Below are 21,321 nucleotides of genomic sequence, written 5' to 3'. Positions count from 1 at the left end.
CAATATGTGCAGCTTTATAAGAAAATTAGATGTTTCGTTTTACAGAACATCCTGCAGAATTAGCCATATTCCTAAAGTTTTTGTCGCACCTGCTTCTTTTTTTTCCCCATAGAATTATTATTATTTTATTTATTTATTTTTTTGTGCCAGAATACTAAAGTTTGGAAAATGAAAAAATCTTATTTTGTACTAACTTAATAATGAAGTCATAAATTAAATATGTAAAACAAAGTTTGTACAATACGAAATATTTTTGCATTATATAATATATATTCTACTCACATTTTAACATAGGTATTAAATAAATATTCAGTATAGTATTAAAAATAAATAATACACAATTTATAGCTTTTAGTGAAACAAGAATTATGAGTACATATTACAAAATATGGAGGCAAAGAATCGATGATACATACTGGAAGACTCTGGTTTGAAAGAGCATGGTGTCTTTAAAATTGATAGGTTCAGCAACACACTCAAACTTGGCATAATCACACACAGCACTAATCCTTAGCTCTAGCTCCCTAAAAGAGTTTTCCACCAGTGAATAGACAGGCTCTGGATCAGTCTCTACCACCTAGACACAGGACACAACAGCAGTTACTTCTATTACATATTTCTGATGTGTATCTAATAAGAATTTAAAAAGTGTATTTTTTAACTATTTGCTATTATTGCTGTTATTACTATATTGCTAATTCATTTGAGTTATTAAAGTTGCCTATAAAGATTGTTACAATTGCATTAGTTTTCAATAAAACAAGATTAACTTGGTATAAATGCACATCTTGTACCAATGAGAATGTCACACATTAGCCATTGGCATTTTTGAAATGACAGAAGTACATTTTTTACATTCTTATTGATTTAGCATGTTTAGAAATGAACATTGTCTGCTTTACCACAGCCATCTGACCTTTTTCTTGGCTGGTCTCTGAGGTGAGAGTGGCTCTTCCACATCCACCCACTTGACTGTCCGATGACGGTCATCCCAATCTAGCACTTGGTCGACAGGGTGCTGGAAGGTTATCTGGCAGAGATTACATTTCACTATCTGTGCATTCATCATTATGGGTTGCTCTGAGCTGAAGCTTACTGTCACCTCCTTGGTGCACCCAGCATGGAGGTGGCCTACATGAGGTGAGAACTGCAGATGTGGCTCACTCTGAGGCCACTCAAAGCGCAGAGCCACTAAGTTGCTGTGATTGGTCATGGTGAAAGTTTTGTGGTAAAGATGACCCACGTGACAGTCTCCAAAATGCACAATATCTAATATAGCTGTAGGGGGTTGAGCAGAGGAGGACAGAGTTGCAAATTACATATTTTGCCTTTTTTTTTTTGGGCTAAAAATGTTAACAATGCTAAGAGACAATCCAATCAATTTATACACATTCTGGTTAGAATTAGTCAAGCAAAGTCTTTCAACCGCCAAAATTTTTTTTGTGTTTAGATACATAAGGTCTGTATTTACTTTCTGTAGTATCCTGGTCCTGAGGAACATTGCTGCTATCCAAAGAGATGTCCAAAGAGATGATGTCACGGTAGCCCTCTCCCAAGAGCTGTATTAGTGTCTTTTCATACTGGTTGTCTTTTATCAACAGCTGCATGGTGGCTTCAAAAATCTGAGGCACTGAGGGATGAAACTCTACCTCAAACTCTGCTTGCTGTCCAGACTTTAGAGTCAGGAATGCCAAATGAGCCATGTGGTTTTCTTCTGTAAAGAATTTAATATTTTATATTTTGAGGGATTATTTGAGATATTTTATATTTTGAAGGATAGTTTTTTTTACTAATCAAAATGACAGAATGCTTAAATATTACTTTTTTAATAATTAAGCTATGGCTAACACCACCTGTTATGTAGTTTTTCTTTTGCACAATGGCTACCAAACAGAAAGGAGGTAAAACGAACATAGTTCCTCAGACAAAATGTAAGCTTTCCACTGCATTGGTTAATGGTTTTTAATGTTTAATGAATAGACTATATACTCTTTGGTTGTTATCATTACTTATAAGGTATCCATTGTGGATTACTTATTCACAATTTGTCAGCTTTTGATACAGTAGGAGACCATTTCATGTGAATAGGTGTGTAGAATCTTTATCCACTGTACCATATTTAAATGTATTAAATCACTAATTGCAACTGGGTAACTCAACAACCTACACAGAATGAAACAATGGTACAGAGCAAGGAAAAAAAGTTTTCATGGTTATTCAAGTAAGTATAAAAACATTTATTATATTCACTAACCTGCAGATCAAATTATTGTGATGGTGTACTATAGTGTATATTCCAGCCTTATGCCCAGTGTTCCCAAATTAACTTGGGATTCAAAACTGATCAAGATAAAATGGGCTACCAAATATAAATCAAAGAATATTTTTAAGGAAAAAAAGACTTTTAAGTAAGGTTTGAATTGGGGGAGTTCATATGTGGTTGAAGTCTTTGCAGGAGCAATGGACTGTATTCAGATCTTGTCACTTGATAACCACTGAAATAAACATCTGATAGGATATATAGTGGAACCTTGGATTACAAGCATAATTCGTTCCGGAAGCGGGCACATATTCCAAAACACTACTAAAGCAAATCTAATTTTCCCAAAAGAAATAATGGAAACTCAAATTATTTGTTCCACAGCCCCAAAAAATAAATACATAAAAATAATTAACACAAAAAAATAAAGTAAAAATAAAACAAATAAACCTGCACTTTACCTTTAAAAAAAAGGTACAAATAAATCCCGACAGTTAAGTGTTTCATGCAGGCACTGTGTATGTGTGTGTGTATGTGTGTAAAGCTAAAGTAAGGAGCCCCTCCCCCTCTCCCCTTACACAGTTACCCTTCCTTCACTCTTTTCACACACACAACGGAAACACTGTTTTATCTGAAAAAAATAAACAAGAAATCTCTCTAATGACACTCGATTGAGCGACACACTAAGGGAATCACCGAATTTTAAAAAATTTTAAAAAAATTCGCGCCTGAGCAGTGTTTCTGTGTAGAGCAGAGAGAAGAGTGTGTGTGTGTCTGTGAAGACGAAAGTAGGAGGGGTCTGTGTATGTGTGTGGCACGGTGTCCAATGATGCGCGCACACACAGACACAAAGAGCAGGCTGATACAGAGAAAGAAAATGTATCTTTAACCTCTCTAATGAGACTTGCTTTTGCTTTACACGTGCGCTGTACACACACATGTACAGACACAAAATAAAATATGTTAAATGCACACACATGTGGTCACAATGTTATAGTAAACAGAGCATATGTGCACGGATGTTGATTATACCATTAAGAGATGCGCACTAAGACCCAGCAGGTAAGACGTTTACCCACAATTCCGCAGCGCAAGAGAGAGAAAAGAGAGAGAATCAGGCTTCAATACTGACCTGTTCCAGGTTCACTTGCTATGTGTGAAGAGGAGATGTTGCATACAGTCCCAGGAGCTGCCCTCAATGCAAATACTCCAATCTTGTCAAGCAGATCAATGCTAACCTGTAAAAGTAATAAAAGTAGATATACCTCTGATATGGTGAGATTACACCCCACAAACTAAACTTCTTACACTGTTTATTCATCTTACCTCTGCAGTTATGCTGCTAATGTTCTTCAAGACAAGAGGAAGGATTTGTCTCTTGTTTACCAGCAATCGCTTGAACTGCAGAACTAGCTGTCCATGGTTGGTCCTCTGGACTGGTTTTATAATATTTATACTGGGCAAATTACCCTCTCCAACCAAATCAAACACCAACAACTTGCTCCTACCCAAAGTGAACACATAACAATAAAGAAAATAAAAACAAAATACTACCTTTTACCTGTGTCTATAGTAAAAGGGGATCTTGAGAGATGGAAAAGCAAGGACATTGGTGGACCAAAGTAGGTAAAATAAACTTGTACATAACCAAAACAGGCCTGCATTAATAATAAGACTGGGGAGAGGGAAGTGCCAAAAGTGTCAAGTACACACAGTCAGTGATGGTCTGGGGTGCCATGTCAGCTGCTAGTGTTGGTCCACTGTGTTTTATCAAGGGCATGGTCAATGCAGCTAGCTATCAGGAGATTTTGGAGCACTTCATGCCTACATCTGCTGAAAAGCTTTATGGAGATGAAGATTTCATTTTTTAGCACGAACTGGCACCTGCTCACAGTGCCAAAACCACTGGTAAATGGTTTACTGACCATGGTACTACTGTGCTCAATTGGCCTGCCAACTCTCCTGACCTGAACCTCATAGAGAATCTGTGGGATATTGTAAAGAGAAATTTGAGAGACGCAAGACCCAACACTCTGGATGAGCTTAAGGCCGCTATCGAAGCATCCTGGGCCTCCATAACACCTCAGCAGTGCCACAGGCTGATTGCCTCCATGCCACGCCGCATTAAAGCAGTCATTTCTGCAAAAGGATTCCCGACCAAGTATTGAGTGCATAACTGAACATAATTATTTGAAGGTTGACTTTTTTTTGTATTAAAAACACTTTTCTTTTATTGGTCGGATGAAATATGCTAAGTTTTTCAATATTACATCAATATTAAAACAATAAAAGGCTTGAACTACTTCAGTTGTGTGTAATGAATCTAAACTATATGAAAGTCTAATGTTTATCAGTACATTACAGAAAATAATGAACTTTATCACAATATGCTATTTTTTTAAGAGACCTGTGTGTGTGTATATATATATATATATATAATTTATTTTTTAATAATCACTTGGATTAATCATTCATTCTGACAGCACTAATGTTTATTGTAGACAACCATACAAGGGTAATTGTTACTAAGCCTGCCCTGGGTACACTATTTTTCTTGTATGTTGCACACACAGATTTCTGCAGCTAAGCTTGGATGTACATTTACATTCCAGTAAAGGTTACTGATGACATGCCTCTGAAGTTTGACTTTTTGCACCATTAAAATACTTATAGGCAACTAGTTATCATATCTTCTTCTCTATAAAACATGTTAATGCTCAGTAGTACACATATATGATTCTTTAATGTATTTGCTTTGTACTAAAATGCATTCTTTTTCAATTGCTATATACAGTATCCCAAATCACTATGGCCGTTTAAAAAAACAACAAAAAACAACAAAAAACAAAATTTTTTTTAATTTATTTTTTTATGAGGTGTTAATGCAGTATATAGGCCCGTGGCACAGCCTAAGCTTTTATCCTTAATGCTTCCCCCCCCCTCCCCCCCCCGTTAAATTAAATTTTATTTTTTAAGTAGTTTTGAAATCAGTACTTTTACACTTTTACTTTTTGATACTTCAACTTCCAAAGAAGTCATTTTAAACCCTAGTATCTATACTTCTTCTCAAGTAATTAATGTGAACACTTTTGACACCACTGCCTGTACACAACTTTATGCCAGAGGCATAATAACAGTGACTGGCCACCTACAGTTAATTGGCTGCTTTAATTGCACTACCAGGAACTGAAATGCTCCAGCTTTTTAAATGATTACAGTAGCTCCACCTGATTGAGTTAATAAGTCATTTATAGCAGAGGGTGATCCTTTTCCAAATCAGCGATTCAGTTATTTCTCCTGACATGTTGATGTAACATCTTTCACTTATATGTTAAAAGTTGCACTGAGAATATACGGCTAGTTAAAACGAAACTGTCCCTTTTTTCAGGCTGCAAAGCAACAAAAAAAACGGGTTGATCCTTTTCTATACCCACTTTGTGTAATATATATACTGAACAAAAATATAAACGCAATACTTTAGTTTTTTTCATGAATATTGCACAGGTGTGCCTTAGACTGGCCACCTGTAAAAGGCCACTTTGAAAGGTTCAGTTGAATCACACAGCACAATGCCACAGATGTCACAAGTTTTGAGGGAGCGTGCAATTGGCATGCTGACAGCAGGAATGTCCACCAGAGCTGTTGCTCTTGAATTGAATGTTCATTTCTCTACCATAAGCCGTCTCCAAAGGTGTTTCAGAGGATTTGGCAGTACATCCAACCAGCCTCACAACCTCAGACGACGTGTAACCACACCAGCCCAGGTCCTCCACATCCCTCATGTTCACCTCCAAGATCGTCTGAGACCAGCCACTCAGACAGCTGCTGAAACAATCGGAGTGCATAACCAAAGAATGTTTGCACAAACTGTCAGAAACCGTCTCAGGGAAGCTTATCTGTATGCTTGTCGTCCTCATTGGGGTCTCGACTTGACTCCAGTTCTTCATCGTAACGGATTTGTGAACAATATTTGAGAGATATGGTTATTTTGTTTATGTAGAAAACGTTTCAGATCTTTAAGTTCATCTCATTCAAAATGGGAGCAAAAACAAAAGTGTTGCGTTTATATTTTTGTTCAGTATATATATATATATATATATATATATATATATATATATATATATATATATATATATATATATATATACTGTATATACACACACACACAAAATCACATGAAATTCACACTGACATGACCAAAATATTTTATTATTTGTGCTTTTTAACACTCTTGCAATCTGTCTATCCAACTTTATGTTCATCTATCTATCTATCTATCTGTTTATACTTACCCAGTTGCACCTTCCAGAGATGCCTCAAACACACCGTGGTAGGTCTGCATGATCTGAGGAGTAAATGTAATTGTAGCATAGGCATGTGAATGACTGGGGATACTCATGTGAGTAGGGCTCAGCTCAAACACCTCAGCGCTTCGCGTTGACACCTGAAACAGCCGTATTCCATAATTACAATTAAAATCTTTAAACATGGCATGTTTGCAGTAGCAGCAGTTACACACATGAGCACACCTTGCTGAGGACAGTTTTCACCTGCAAACTAAGTGTACAGGGTATTTTGCCAGGGTTGGTAAGACGGAAGCGGGCTTTGGCTGACTGGCCAACCAACACGTTGTTGAAGACAAATTTGTTCTCATCCTGGACATAGATACCCATAGCCTCCTGATACTGCTCACATTGTAGCATGTTACTATTCTTGCACAATCTGTGTTCTTCAAAGATGGAAGCAGTATCTTTATGTGCTATTCCTACACAGAAAAAAGTGAAATACACTGAAATTTTAATATACAATTTTTTTTCAGTGTTACTATTAGCTTTATAAATAATTTTTTTATTTACACAAAAAAAAACTGGTGACCGTGAGTCCACTGCAAATGTGTTTGGGATCCAATCATCAGCTAATAAGTGGAATGTGTTGCAGGACTGCTTAAAAACTGATCCTACCATCAAACATGTTTATTATTTATTCTATCCTTAGGATTCAATAAATAAACCAGTCGCAGTTTAAAACACATGATTATATTTAATGCTACAAAGGCATCATAGTAAATGTACTTAAAATAATTGTTATACTTTGTTGTTATGAAATGTCAACACTGAAAATCAGTGATTTTTTTTTTTTTCAAAACAGAACATCCCCATCTTCAGACCTATAGTAAATTATTCCCACAAAGCTGGGAGCATGTGGTTGTCCAAAATGTCTGTTTATGCTTGATTTATATATTTTCATGTTAACAATTGAAAAAAAAAAAAAAAACATTTTACAGGTAAAACTCGAAAAATTACAATATCCTGCAACAGTTCATTTATTTCAGTAATGCAACTTAAAAGGTTAAACTAATATATGAGATAGACTCATTACATGCAAAGCAAGATAGTTCGAGCTGTGATTTGTCATAATTGAGATGATCATGGCTTACTCAAAAAATTAGAATATTGTGAAAAAGGTCAATATTCTAGTCTTAAAGTGTCCCACTCTATTCAGCTAATTAAGCCACAACACCTGCAAAGGGTTCCTTAGCCTTTAAATGGTCTCTTTAGTTTGGTTCAGTAGGAAGCACAATCATGGGAAAGACTGCTGACCTAACAGAAAACCAACATTGACATCCTCCATAAGGAGGGAAAGCCTCAAAAGGTAATTGCAAAAGAAGTTGGATGTTCCCAAATTGCTGTATTAAAGCACATTAATAGAAAGTTATGTGGAAGGAAAAAGTGTGGGAAAAAAAGGATTACCGCAGCCTGGAGAGGATTATCAGGAAAAGGCCATTTAAAAGTGTTTCCTTTCACAAGGAGTGGACTGAGGCTGGAGTCATCAAGAGCATCAAGAGCCACCATACACAGACGGATCCTGGACATGGGCTTCAAATGTCGTATTCCTCTTGTCAAGCCTCTCCTGAACAACAAACAACGTCAGAAGCGTCTTACCTGGGCTAAAGAAAAAAATAACTGGTCTGTTGCTCAGTGGTCCAAAGTCCTCTTTTCTGATGAGAGCAACTTTTGCATCTCATTTAAAAACAAAGGACCCAGAGTCTGGAGGAAAAATGGAGAGGCACACATTGCAAGATGCTTGAAGTCCAGTGTAAAGTTTTTACAGTCTGCGTTGATTTTGGGAGCCATGTCATCTGCTGGTGTTGGTCCACTGTGCTTCATTAAGTCCAGGGTCAACGCAGCCGTCTTCCAGGAGATTTTGGAACACTTCATGCTTCCTTCCACAGACGAGCTTTTTGGGGATGCTGACTTCATTTTCCAGCAGGACTTGGCACCTGCCCACACTGCCAAAAGCACCAAAACCTGGTTCAATGACCGTGGGATTACTATGCTTGATTGGCCAGTAAACTTGCCTGACCTGAACCCGATAGAGAATCTATGGGGCTTTGCCAAGAGAAAGATAGACCAAACCAAGACATGAGACCGAACAATGCAGAAGAGCTATAAGCCGCTATTAAGGCATCCTGGTCTTTCATAATACCTCAGCAGTGCCACAGGCTGATAGCTTCTATGCCATGCCACATTAAGGCAGTAATTGCTGCAAAAGGCACCCAAACCAAGTACTGAGCTCATACTGTATGCATACTTATACTTTTAGGAGCTCCGATATGTTCTATGTACAATACTTGTTTTATTGATTGCATGTAATATTCAATTTCTTTTTAGGATTGTGGATTTAGGGTTTTCATGAGCTGTATGCCATAATAATCTCATTTATGATAAATTACGGGTTGAACTATCTTGCTTTGCATTTAATGAGTCTCTCTCATATATTAGTTTCACCTTTTAAGTTGCATTACTAAAATAAATGAACTTTAAAGTTGCATTAAAAAGTTAACATTTCAATATTAAAATTTTTCGAGTTCCTTCCTTTAGAAGTTTTGGCAAAACATGATGGCAAAAAAATGTCCAAAATGTTTTTGTATTCTTGGTATATAGTTTTCATTTTAACATACAAAACCCCACTATATAAAGATATGGATGGGCAAGTTTGGTGTGGAAGAACTTGACTGGCCTGACTTTTCACAATACGCAAAGATTCTCTGTGGGGTTAAGGTCTGGTGAGTTTGCTGGCCAATCAAGCAAAGAGATATCATGGTCCTTAAACTGGCAGTGCAGGTGCCAAGTCCTGCTGGAAAATGAAATCAGCATGACCATAAAGCTGGTCAGAAGAGGAAAGCATGAAGTGCTCTAAAACCTCCTGGTAGATGGGTGTGCTGACCTTGGACCTGAAAAAAGAAAACAGTGAACCAACACCAACAAGTGACATGGCTCCACTGACTGTGCAAACTTTATACTGGACCTCAAGCAACTTGGATTCTGTATCTCTTCTCTCTTCCTCCAGCCTCTCGGACCTTGAATTCCAAATAAATGGCAAAATTTACTTTCAACTGAAAAGAGGACTTTAGCCCACTGAGCAACAGTCCAGTCCTTTTTGTCCTAAACCCAGGTAAGACGCCTCTGACGTTGTCTCTCGTCCAGTATATGGTGACTCTCTTGAAACAATGACTCAAGCTGCAGTCTTGTGCAGTTGTGCACCTTTTTACTGTGCAGTGTGCCAATGATTGTCTCCTGGACAACTTTCAATTCAGGAGTCAGCATGATTGTGTAGGCCACTGAACCAGACTGAGAGACCATTTAAAGGGATAAGAAACCTTTGTGTTTGGATTTAATAAGCTGATTAGAGTGTGACACCACAAGCCTCCAATATTAAACTTATTATATATATTCTAATTTTTTAAACAATATTCTGATCTTTTGAGACATTGAATTTTGGGATTTCATTGGCTTTAAGTTTAATTTTTTAATTACTGAAATAATTTTTTTTTATGATTTTATTTAATGATATTCTAATTATTTAAAATGCACATATATATATATATATATATGTGTGTGTGTGTGTGTGTGTGTGTGTGTGTATGTGTGTACACTTCATATCAAAGCAAATTTCCCCACAAAGATTAATCAAAACTCAGATGTGTAGGATGACGTTCTCTCTTACAAACACACATACACTCACACTAATTGAATCCCTACTTTTTGACAGAGAGTCTCTGTCGGTAAACCTCTTTAACTAGGAGCCTCTCTCTAATAACACTTACTTTTACCTCATTTTTAGGATTCGTGGAAATGTGACATTTTGTAGCAATCTTTTTTTTCTTCACAGGGAAGTTGTTGCAGTACAGCTACTAAAGAACAGTCACTACACTCAAACAAAAAAAGTGCATTTAAAAAAGAACCCTTGCGCAAAGCAGATGCGTACTACTCGTATTCCAAGACCTTGCTGGTTTATCAAGATAAAATTTCTAAAGATTTTTTGCTTGTCTTGCAAAACACTTGCCGACCAAGTTACTCTCAATCCAAGATTCCACTGTGTATATATATATTTATATATATATTAGGGATGCACCGAAATTTCGGCCGCCGAAAATTTTTGGCCGAAATAGCATTATCGGTTTCGGCCGAAACAAAAGAAAGCGCGGAAAATAAAAGCCGAAATTGTTGCCACGCCTCTCCCATCCTCCCGTCTCGTTCGCGCTGTCATTACGCATCAAACACGGAGTATGTCGGCGGTTTGGAAGCACTTCAAAGTTTCAGATGAGGACAGCAAAGTTGCAATATGCAACATTTTTTTAATACAAACAAAAAAAAAATATTTTAAACGTTTTTTAATGAAGCCATTTTCGGTTTCGGTATCGGTTTTCGGCCAAGTGCATCCAAAAATTTCGGTTTCGTTTTCGGCCCAGAATTTTCATTTCGGTGCATCCCTAATATATATATATATATACACACACACATATATATATATATATACAGTGGTGTGAAAAACTATTTGCCCCCTTCCTGATTTCTTATTCTTTTGCATGTTTGTCACACTTAAATGTTTCTGCTCATCAAAAACCGTTAACTATTAGTCAAAGATAACATAATTGAACACAAAATGCAGTTTTTAAATGAAGATTATGTTAAGTGAGAAAAAAAACTCCAAATCTACATGGCCCTGTGTGAAAAAGTAATTGCCCCCCCTTGTTAAAAAATAACTTAACTGTGGTTTATCACAGTTAAAAGTTCAATTTCTGTAGTCACTCCCAGGCCTGATTACTGCCACACCTGTTTCAATCAAAAAATCACTTAAATAGGAGCTACCTGACACAGAGAAGTAGACCAAAAGCACCTCAAAAGCTAGACATTATGCCAAGATCCAAAGAAATTCAGAAAAAAATGAGAACAAAAGTAATTGAGATCTATCAGGCTGGTAAAGGTTATAAAGCCATTTCCAAAGCCTTGGGACTCCAGCGAACCACAGTGAGAGTCATTATCCACAAATGGCAAAAACATGAAACAGTGGTGAACCTTCCCAGGAGAGGCCGGCCGACCAAAATTACCCCAAGAGCGCAGAGACAACTCATCCGAGAGGCCACAAAAGACTCCAGGACAACATCTAAAGAACTGCAGGCCTCACTTGCCTCAATTAAGGTCAGTGTTCACGACTCCACCATAAGAAAGAGACTGGGCAAAAACGGCCTGCATGGCAGATTTCCAAGGCACAAACCACTTAAGCAAAAAGAACATTAAGGCTCGTCTCAATTTTGCTAAAAAACATCTCAATGATTGCCAAGACCTTTGGGAAAATACCCTGTGGACCGACGAGACAAAAGTTTAACTTTTTGGAAGGTGCGTGTCCCGTTACATCTGGCGTAAAAGTAACACAGCATTTCAGAAAAAGAACACCATACCAACAGTAAAATATGGGGGTGGTAGTGTGATGGTCTGGGGTTGTTTTGCTGCTTCAGGACCTGGAAGGCTTGCTGTGATAGATGGAACCATGAATTCTACTGTCTACCAAAAAATCCTGAAGGAGAATGTCCGGCCATCTGTTCGTCAACTCAAGCTGAAGCGATCTTGGGTGCTGCAGCAGGACAATGACCCAAAACACACCAGCAAATCCACCTCTGAATGGCTAAAGAAAAACAAAATGAAGACTTTGGAGTGGCCCAGTCAAAGTCCTGACCTGAATCCTATTGAGATGTTGTGGCATGACCTTAAAAAGGCGGTTCATGCTAGAAAACCCTCAAATAAAGCTGAATTACAACAATTCTGCAAAGATGAGTGGGCCAAAATTCCTCCAGAGCTCTGTAAAAGACTCGTTGCAAGTTATCGCAAACACTTGATTGCAGTTATTGCTGCTAAGGGTGGCCCAATCAGTTATTAGGTTCAGGGGGCAATTACTTTTTCACACAGGGCCATGTAAGTTTGGATTTTTTTTCTCCCTAAATAATAAAAACCATCATTTAAAAACTGCATTTTGTGTTTACTTGTGTTATCTTTGACTAATAGTTAAATGTGTTTGATGATCAGAAACATTTAAGTGTGACAAACATGCAAAAGAATAAGAAATCAGGAAGGGGGCAAATAGTTTTTCACACCACTGTATATATATATATACACACACATATATATACTGAATACACATTTATACATTTATTTCTACATGCATGACATTTAGGCAATTAGATGTGTCTGCTACTTAAAGCCTTCATAATGACTCTAGTCTAAGATGCTATATTTCTCCTCTGTTTTGGTCTTGCTTTCTGGGATGGTCTTTGTTACGGCGTGCACCTGTGATGGCGCTACTATCGCACTCCGCTTACTTTGTAAGCTCCTTAGATAGGCTTCTGCAGGTATGCAAAGGAATGGAGCTGCCTATTCGGGCCGGCTGGCGATAATTAACATTAATAGGATCTCGGGCTTGCTCCATGTTATAAACGCAAGGCGCAGAGTTTATTCCAAGGTCCGGGAAGTGTGTAATGCGGTGGTGTAGGAGAGAGTGGCAAGCAAGAGGGGCGCCCTGGGGACTTTAAAGAGGAGCCTGGAATTCTGTCCTTTAATCTGGTCGAGGACGACTGTGTTAGAGCCCACGATCCCAGCCGGGAAAGCCGCCCACCCGACGGACGTCAGCGAGGATTCCCGCCTGAGGCTGCACCCAGAGAGAGCTGAGAGGAGCCGATCTTGGCTCGTGACAGCAGGAGAACGGTTAAGGGAGCGTGCAGGAGCACTGCCTCCGCGTGCCTCGTTCTGCCACTCTGCCCACTGCCACCTATCGCCAGCTGTGTGCCTGCATGGTAGCGGGGCACTGCCCCCGGACCTGCACGTGCACCTTTCATGTCATTCCATACCTTTATTTCCATGCTCCCTCCTTTAACCCTTTCCTTCCCCATTTTTCCTAAATAAATTATCTTTTTTCCCGTAAGCCCTCGCCTCCTGTCCGTGCTTCATGGTGCCGCCCGTGCACATAGGCCGTTACAGTCTTCATGAGAATCCGTTTCATCATGGTGCTTCATGGGTTTTGCAAATGCACTTGCCAATACTGTTCTTTCAAGAACTATTCATGATCAGCTGACCTGCATTAAAATAACAACTTACTGTTGTCGTTACTTAATTACCTTGTGCTATATGTGTATTTTTCTCTGGAAAAAAAAACAAAAAAACAGTATTGCTGGAAAATAAATCAATTCAACATTTGACTGGTACCGTATACAGTATACTGTTAAAATAAATTGCAAGTGTCAAAAAATAACCCCCTTAGAACAGTTCACAGTGCCCTAATTCACCCTTTTGTTTAGATATTTTAAGCTTATTTACCAATAACCAATAGCCAATAGCACATTTGCCAAAACTGTGATGGTAAACAACAGCATTTTACAGCAAAATGAGTGCATAAATAAAGAGCCGATTACATTGTTTCTTTCATGAATATAATAGTTAAAGTAAAACGCTTGTCTGTTAAAAATGTCAGCTGCCACAATTAAATAAATGTGTTGATGGACATTTAAAGAATGTTGAAAACCTGTACAGCCAACGGAATTTTCCCAGCAGTCATGATACATATTACACAGTAATAATGTACGCACAGCGCCGCGGTACCGTATGAAACGTACATTCACATCAACTACCAAACAGAGTTTTATCAGTAATCTCCCAGAGTTCTCAACTTCGATTAGATCACCGTCTGACCCCACAGAACTCGATCAGGCGACTGAATATTTAGAGTCGACATTTTGCTATACCTTAGATAATGTAGCTCCAGTTAAAAAAAAAATTATTAGAGATAAGACACTTGCTCCCTGGTATAACGATCACACGCGCACTTTAAAACAGACCGCTCGGAAATTAGAACGTAAATGGCGTCAAACTAAATTGTTAGTATTTCAAATGGCATGAAAGGAGAGCATCCTGGACTATCGAAAAGCTCTTAGTGTAGCTAGATCAACATATCTCTCCACTCTTATAGAAAATAACAAAAATTATTCTAGATTTTTATTTAATGCTGTAGCCAAATTAACCAGAAATAAGACCACTGCAGAAATCTCCACAACAACATCATGCAATAGTGAGGACTTAGGCCTCATCACAGCACAGAGACAGCACTCACTAAAGTAGAAAATGACCTCCTATTGGCCTCTGATCAGGGTTGTGTAACTATGCTTGTATTACTTGACCTCAGTGCAGCTTTTGGCACCATTGATCATGCTATTCTTCTTCACAGATTAGAAAATGTGGTAGGAATTAAGGGTACAGTCCTCTCCTGGCTCAGATCCTATCTGACCCATCATTATCAGTATGTAGACTTAAATGGTGATTATTCTGCATGTTTTCTAGTGGAGTTTGGCATTCCACAGGGTTCAGTTTTAGGTCCACTGCTTTTTTCCCTTTACATGCTTTCTCTGGACAAAATAATCCGTAAGCATGGTATTAGTTTTCATTGTTATGCTGATGACACACAGTTATATGTCTCAGCAAAACCTGATGAGAAAAAACTGCTTACTTAAGTTGAGCAATGTGTGCAGGACATAAGAAATTGGATGCTAATTAACTTCCTTATGCTTAATCCAGATAAGACAGAAGTTCTAGTCATAGGACCGCATACAGCTAGGAGTAAAATTTTAGATCACACTGTAACTTTAGATGACCTTTCTGTTCCATCAAGTGCAACAGTGAAAGACCTTGGTGTGATTATAGATTCCAGCCTTTCATTTGAAGCTCATGTACATTATATTACCAGGATAGCATTCTTTCACCTCAGAAATATTGCCAGGATAAGAAATATATTGTCGCTAACCAATGCAGAAAAACTAGTTCATGCTTTTATTACCTCTAGGTTGAACTATTGTAATGCCTTACTGTCTGGTTGTTCAGCTAGGTGCATAAATAAGCTTCAGCTAGTCCAGAATGCAGCAGCGAGAGTCCTTACTAGAACCAGAAGATATGAGCACATCACCCCTATCTTATCTTCACATCTACATCTAAGCATTTGGCAGACGCCCTTATCCAGAGCAACTTACATTTTTATCTCATTACACATCTGAGCAGTTGAGGGTTAAGGACCTTGCTCAAGGGCCCAACAGTGGCAACATGGTGGTTGTGGGGTTTGAACCTGGGATCTTCTGAACCGTAGTCCAATGCCTTAACCACTGAGCTACCCTTGGCCCCCAAGTGCATTGGCTCCCTGTGAAATTTCGCATTGATTTTCAAATACTACTCTTGACATATAAAGCATTAAATGGTCTCGCGCCGCAGTACCTGAGCGAACTGCTAGTGTCTTACGACCGCCACGCCTACTTCGATCAAAGGATGCAGGCTGCTTGTCAGTACCGCGTATTATGAAAAATACACCTGGGGGCAGAGCTTTTTCTTACAAAGCCCCAAAATTATGGAATAGTCTTCCAAATAGTGTTCGGGACTCAAACACAGTCTTAGTGTTTAAATCCAGGCTAAAAACCTATTTATTTAGCGAAGCATTTTTATAAATAGATGTGCCTTAGGTAAAGGAGCAGATCTGGGGGACTCATGGACGTAGAGTATTATGGTGAACTGGTATGTTTAGATGCTGTCTTCCTCACTCTCATTGATCACTCAGGTTTGCTGATGGTGAGGTGATTGTTTGCTTTACATCTCAGGAAGCCCTCGTGTTTGTGTTTCCTTCTGGCTCTCCCTTTTAGTTATGCTGTCATAGTTAGTCCTGTCGGAGTCTCTGCTTGCACTCACAGTTACAGTTAATATACATTCACATTATACATTGTGTGACTGTGACCATACCTAACTGCCGTCTCTCCTCTTCTTCTCTTTCTCCCCCTCTTCCTCTTTCCTCCCTCCCCTGTCTCCCCCTTTCACTCTTTCTTTCTCTCTGTCGAGCTACACATGTCGTTCCTGAGTTGCCAGTGATCCAGACTCCCTTTGCCCTTCGGACCTGTCTGACCCATCCTGGTGCCCCGCTTCTGGTTGGAGATCTCATCACATGGATGCCCCGTGTGTCTCTTTGGAATGCGTCTGGTGTCTGGGGATGATTCTCTGTGTACCTAGAAGATGGTTCTGGCCTCAACTGGTGTTGGCAACTGTTCCTCTGGAGACTTGACAGTTCGATAGTTCAGGACTGGAACTTCCTACAAGTCTACCTGGGTCTTCAATAACTACCTGGACTCCATATTAACATAAATTAACATGCTACCTAACACACTGTATAAATGCAGATCATTTACTGCTTTCTGTTTCACCCAAATGAGGATGGGTTCCCTGTTGAGTCTGGTTCCGTTCTTTCTATTACCATCTCAGGGAGTTTTTCCTTGCCACTGTCGCCCTCGGCTTGCTCACCAGGGACAAACTGACCATTTTGATTCATAAACATTCACATTTCATACAAACTTAAATAATTCTTTTGATTGTGTAAAGCTGCTTTGCGGCAATGACAATTGCTAAAAGCGCTATACAAATAAAATTGAATTGAATTAAATGATATGATTAGGAATTATCAGCTTCAGAAGTGATAATAAAGTTAACTTAAAACTGGTATAGCAGGGGGCTGATATAAATCAGCATCATAAATAAAAGATTTTGTATTGTTTTTAATGTTTCTCATGATCCACAATTTTTGTCACTAAAACGTTTTTTTGAGTAGATCTCAACACTTTTTTCTTGTTCCAATTTGCTGTTTGACTCCCTAAAAAAACACAAAGCATGCATATAAAAAAATAAACTCTATCACCAGTGTTCATACTAAATTGCATAGTTACATTGCCACAAACACAATTTAAGGTTTATCAATTGTGACAAAACTGTGGAATGTGCGGTTATAGTGCAAAATCATTTTCAAAAATCAGACTGATATACCCACAGCAATTTTGAGATACTATTTTGTCATTTATACCTTTTAATACCCTTGTGACTCAAGGAAACCATGTAAAAACCATGAAAAAAATAATGTAATAATTACCCCATACCCTTATTTATGTTGAAGTTTTACAGGTAAAACTTCTCATGTACCTGATTGTTAAAAAAACATTGATTGGACAAACACAAATGATATTTCCTTAAATTAACATTCTTTAAAACAAAATTACTTTTTTGACTTTTCCTAGATTGTGAATGTTTTTAGAAACTCACAAACCTGGCATGCAAACTTCTGCAAGCAGATTGTAGAGAATTCCTTCTGGGCTATCAAAAGGATCTCGGTCAGTGATGTCCACCACCAGGGACTCTTGCCAACAGCCTACCTGTTCTGCCACACAGTCCACAGTTACCACCTGCTGGGCACCGGGGGGAAGGACGCCAAAGCATGGAGACAAGGAAAACAACCCCATAGGCAAACGTGTCTGCAAAATTGAGTAGGAAATATAAACAAACCAATTAATAAATAAATTAGGTACTTTTTTATTATTTGTTATTTTGGAACAAAGACAATTTTTTTTTGGCATTTGGCCTTTGTACACCACAACACAGCATTTGAAATAAAACACTCAAGATGTGAGCAAAGTCAAAATTTTCAGCTTTAATCCAGGTGGTTTGGCATTAACCATTTAGAAAATACAGCCATTTTCATACGCACACACCCATTTGTTTGGGGGTTATCAATAATGGAACAAATGGCTGACAAGCAGTTGTATGGCTAGGTGAAGCCTGTGTCTTTGTTACTTCATGACAAATAAACCACATAGAAAGCAGAAAGAACAACAAACAAGCAGCAAGTGAAGGCAGCTGCAGTAAAAGCCTGCAAGTGGCTGTCTTGTCATTAAATTTGCGAACGATACAGCTATTGTGTCCCTCTTCACTAGTGACAACCCCCTAAAATAGTCACGTATTCTTCAATTCTATTGATGCGTGTAAATCTCCCTTTTTAAAAAATTAATGTGTTGTAAATTAATGTTTTGATTTAATTAAAGACTAAGGGCTGTTTCCCCTGTGGAAAACAGGTACGTTTATCGTAAGCTTTAGAATTTAATGTTAGTTCTATGTTTATGAAATTGGTTTATATTTGTTTTATTGAATCTGATTTTACTTTTTCTTTTTTCTGCTGGTACGGGTTACTTTCTGTCAAACAGAAGAATCAGTTTCAGGATATTGTGAAGGTGTGGGTCAAAATCACTGGTATATCCTTAAAACCTGAAGAAAGCTTGATCAATATTGGTAATTGGTAACTGGTAATAAATATTTTTTTATTATAAACAGGTAAACCTCAGATTACAAGTAACGGGATTTGCGAGTGTTCCACAAGATTTTTAATACATTTTAAATTGAAAAATAAGCAAGTCTTGGTTTACGAGTGCCGAGTATCATGTATCACGCATGCGCTTCTTGTTTTGACGCCGAACGTCACATGATCACAACTGAGCCAGTGGTTTTTCTCTTTCTTGCGCTGTGGAATTGTGGTTAAATCGTCTCCCCTGCTGGGTCTTCATGCTTGTCTCTCAACATCCATGCACGCATGTACTGTTTACTGTAACACTGTGTCCACGTGTGTGTGTAAAACACATTTTATTTTGTGAGCGTGCGTGTACTGTTTTTTACTACACACGTGTTTGCGTGCGTGTAAAGCAAAAAAAAAAAAAAAGTTTCATTAGAGGTTAAAAAATCATTTTCTCTTCCAGCCTCTCTGTTTCAGCCTGCGTGAGCTTATGTGTGCGCGCGCGTAACTTGACACCGTGCCGGGTCTCTCTCTCACACTCTCTCTCTCGCACCTTAAGTGTGTGTGTGTGTGTGTATGTGGAAAGCACCCCCTCTCTGCTTCACACACACACACACAAACACACTCTCTGCTCTTCACAGAAACTCTGCTCTGTCGCGATTCTTTTCAAAGGTAAAGTGTCGGTTCATTTGTTTGTTTGTTTTAATTTACAGCAGTGATTCTGTTATTAGGCACTCACACGAGTGTGATTAGCGATGTTCCTTGCTAATTTTTCCGACAAAACTGAAAAGTCTTTTCGTGTGTTTATGTAAAATTTTAATAAGAAAGGTTAACTGTGTAATAAAGGTTTATTAGAAGTTGAAAAATCTATTTTCTCCCTCAGCCTCTGTTATGACACACACATACAGCGCACACACTTATCTGTCGGAATTTATTTTTAAATTTGTGCAGGTTAATTTGTTTTATTTTTACTTAATTTTTTGTGTTAATTATTTTTATGTATTTAGTTTTTTGGGGGGCTGTGAAATTAAATTGTGTTGACTGCAATACTGCAGTAAAATAAAAAGATCAGACATGCTTTATCTGGTTTACTTTTTTACATCTTAAAACAAGAAATTTGAAAAGGGATGAAACACATTGAAATGTCATAATAACATGAAAAGCAAAGGCTGTCTATTACCTGTGAAGGTATGGTGTCAGACTGGCGTTGTTTATTAGCAGAGGATATTCTTTTTGCAGAGTTACTCTCTGCTGAAGATTTTTTGCCTATGCTATAAGAAATAGAGTTTGCAATAAGAGAGGCTCATTTCTGAAGGAAAATAGTAAAGTTTTTAGCAATGTTTGTACCATTTCTTCTGTTCTGCCACTGGAGGATTTTTTGACATTCTGGATATGGTGAAACAGATCTCAAATTCACCCATATTTTCTAGAGTAATTGTCTCTGTTTTGCGGGAACCATGGGCAACTGAGCCAAAGTTAATATCTTTTGCAGGGTGGATGCTGTACTTGGAATAGAGACACTGTACAGACACTTTGATGGGTATAATCTTAATGGTTTCTTTATCATCAACAATATTTGGCTCAATGACCTAAAAAAAAAAAAGAAAGAAAAAGCAATCACCAAAATTATTTTGCACATGAAACAGAGCTTAAATAAAATTTACATGAGGGGGTTTGCTTCTGACCTGGCAGTGTAAAATGGGCTGCTGTCTAATAGACACCTGCTTGTTGCAGCAGAAGGTAACTTGAACACATGTGGGCCGGTCAGTGGGATGAAGATAGCCTTTTTGAGGTGAAATAGTAAAGACTGAGTTGAGATTAGGCATTTCAGTGTCAGTAGACTCCAGGATAAACCTTAAAGAGAAATATAATTGCACATTAACACTTCTATGCCTTAAATGATGATAAAATATATTGGATGCTTATGCAGCAAATGTGGGTGTGAACATACTTATAGACGATATCATGTTTTCCCTTGTTTTTTAAGTTAACTGATAACTTCACTTCTTCTGATACTTTAATTTTGCCAAAGTCCAGACTATTGTCCGTACCTAACATAGTTAATAGCAAGGAAAAATGCAAACAAATTATGATTTTTGAAAAAAAAAAAAAAAAAAAAAAGATTTGGTGAATATACATGAGGAATTACAACTACCTTTGGGAAATGTAATTTCCAGGGCCACATCATAAGCCTCTGCCACAATATTAATGTTTTCCGTATGGACCACACCAAGAATATTCTCCACATCCAACACCTGACCAGGGTACACACACACGCGCGCACACATACAAACTCACAATTTACAGTAGATGCAAATATAAATTTAAAAGCAAATCTCACTGATCTGAATACATTTTCACAACCATGAACCAAGGGCACCTCCCCAAAATGACACCATTTCAGAAGGTTTAAATTATTGGGCTGCATCTAGCAAATAAAACAATTAAGGACATTTGAAATTACTGAATCTGGGTTACGAACCCCTCAACACATTTTCAAAACCTGTAATGATAGTGCTGAACTGTTAACTTTGTAAAAGAATTGTGGTCAGGAAAAATGATGAAAGGAGATCACCAAAGCACTACGTGAAATTGCATGG

At 38.0% G+C, this 21,321-nt stretch overlaps 1 protein-coding gene across 1 annotated transcript in view; it reads right to left on the bottom strand.

Moving 5' to 3' along the window:
• The window catches only part of LOC128527483 (hydrocephalus-inducing protein-like), a 224,907-nt gene that overhangs the window by 10,509 nt on the left and 193,077 nt on the right, over window positions 1-21,321 (bottom strand). Inside the window, exons 53-65 of the mRNA XM_053499884.1 lie at window positions 20,877-20,976; window positions 20,673-20,772; window positions 20,407-20,575; window positions 20,069-20,310; window positions 19,902-19,992; window positions 17,708-17,912; window positions 6,790-7,025; window positions 6,553-6,704; window positions 3,587-3,764; window positions 3,393-3,498; window positions 1,472-1,714; window positions 917-1,278; window positions 417-577 (exon numbers count right to left, since the gene is read on the bottom strand). Of these exons, the coding sequence (XP_053355859.1) occupies window positions 417-577; window positions 917-1,278; window positions 1,472-1,714; window positions 3,393-3,498; window positions 3,587-3,764; window positions 6,553-6,704; window positions 6,790-7,025; window positions 17,708-17,912; window positions 19,902-19,992; window positions 20,069-20,310; window positions 20,407-20,575; window positions 20,673-20,772; window positions 20,877-20,976 (2,345 nt within the window). The remainder of the gene's footprint in view (window positions 1-416; window positions 578-916; window positions 1,279-1,471; window positions 1,715-3,392; window positions 3,499-3,586; window positions 3,765-6,552; window positions 6,705-6,789; window positions 7,026-17,707; window positions 17,913-19,901; window positions 19,993-20,068; window positions 20,311-20,406; window positions 20,576-20,672; window positions 20,773-20,876; window positions 20,977-21,321) is intronic.

The sequence above is a fragment of the Clarias gariepinus genome, chromosome 7 (genome assembly GCF_024256425.1).
Source record: "Clarias gariepinus isolate MV-2021 ecotype Netherlands chromosome 7, CGAR_prim_01v2, whole genome shotgun sequence".
Classification (NCBI taxonomy): domain Eukaryota; kingdom Metazoa; phylum Chordata; class Actinopteri; order Siluriformes; family Clariidae; genus Clarias; species Clarias gariepinus.
This window is presented reverse-complemented; position numbering and strand designations above follow the sequence as displayed.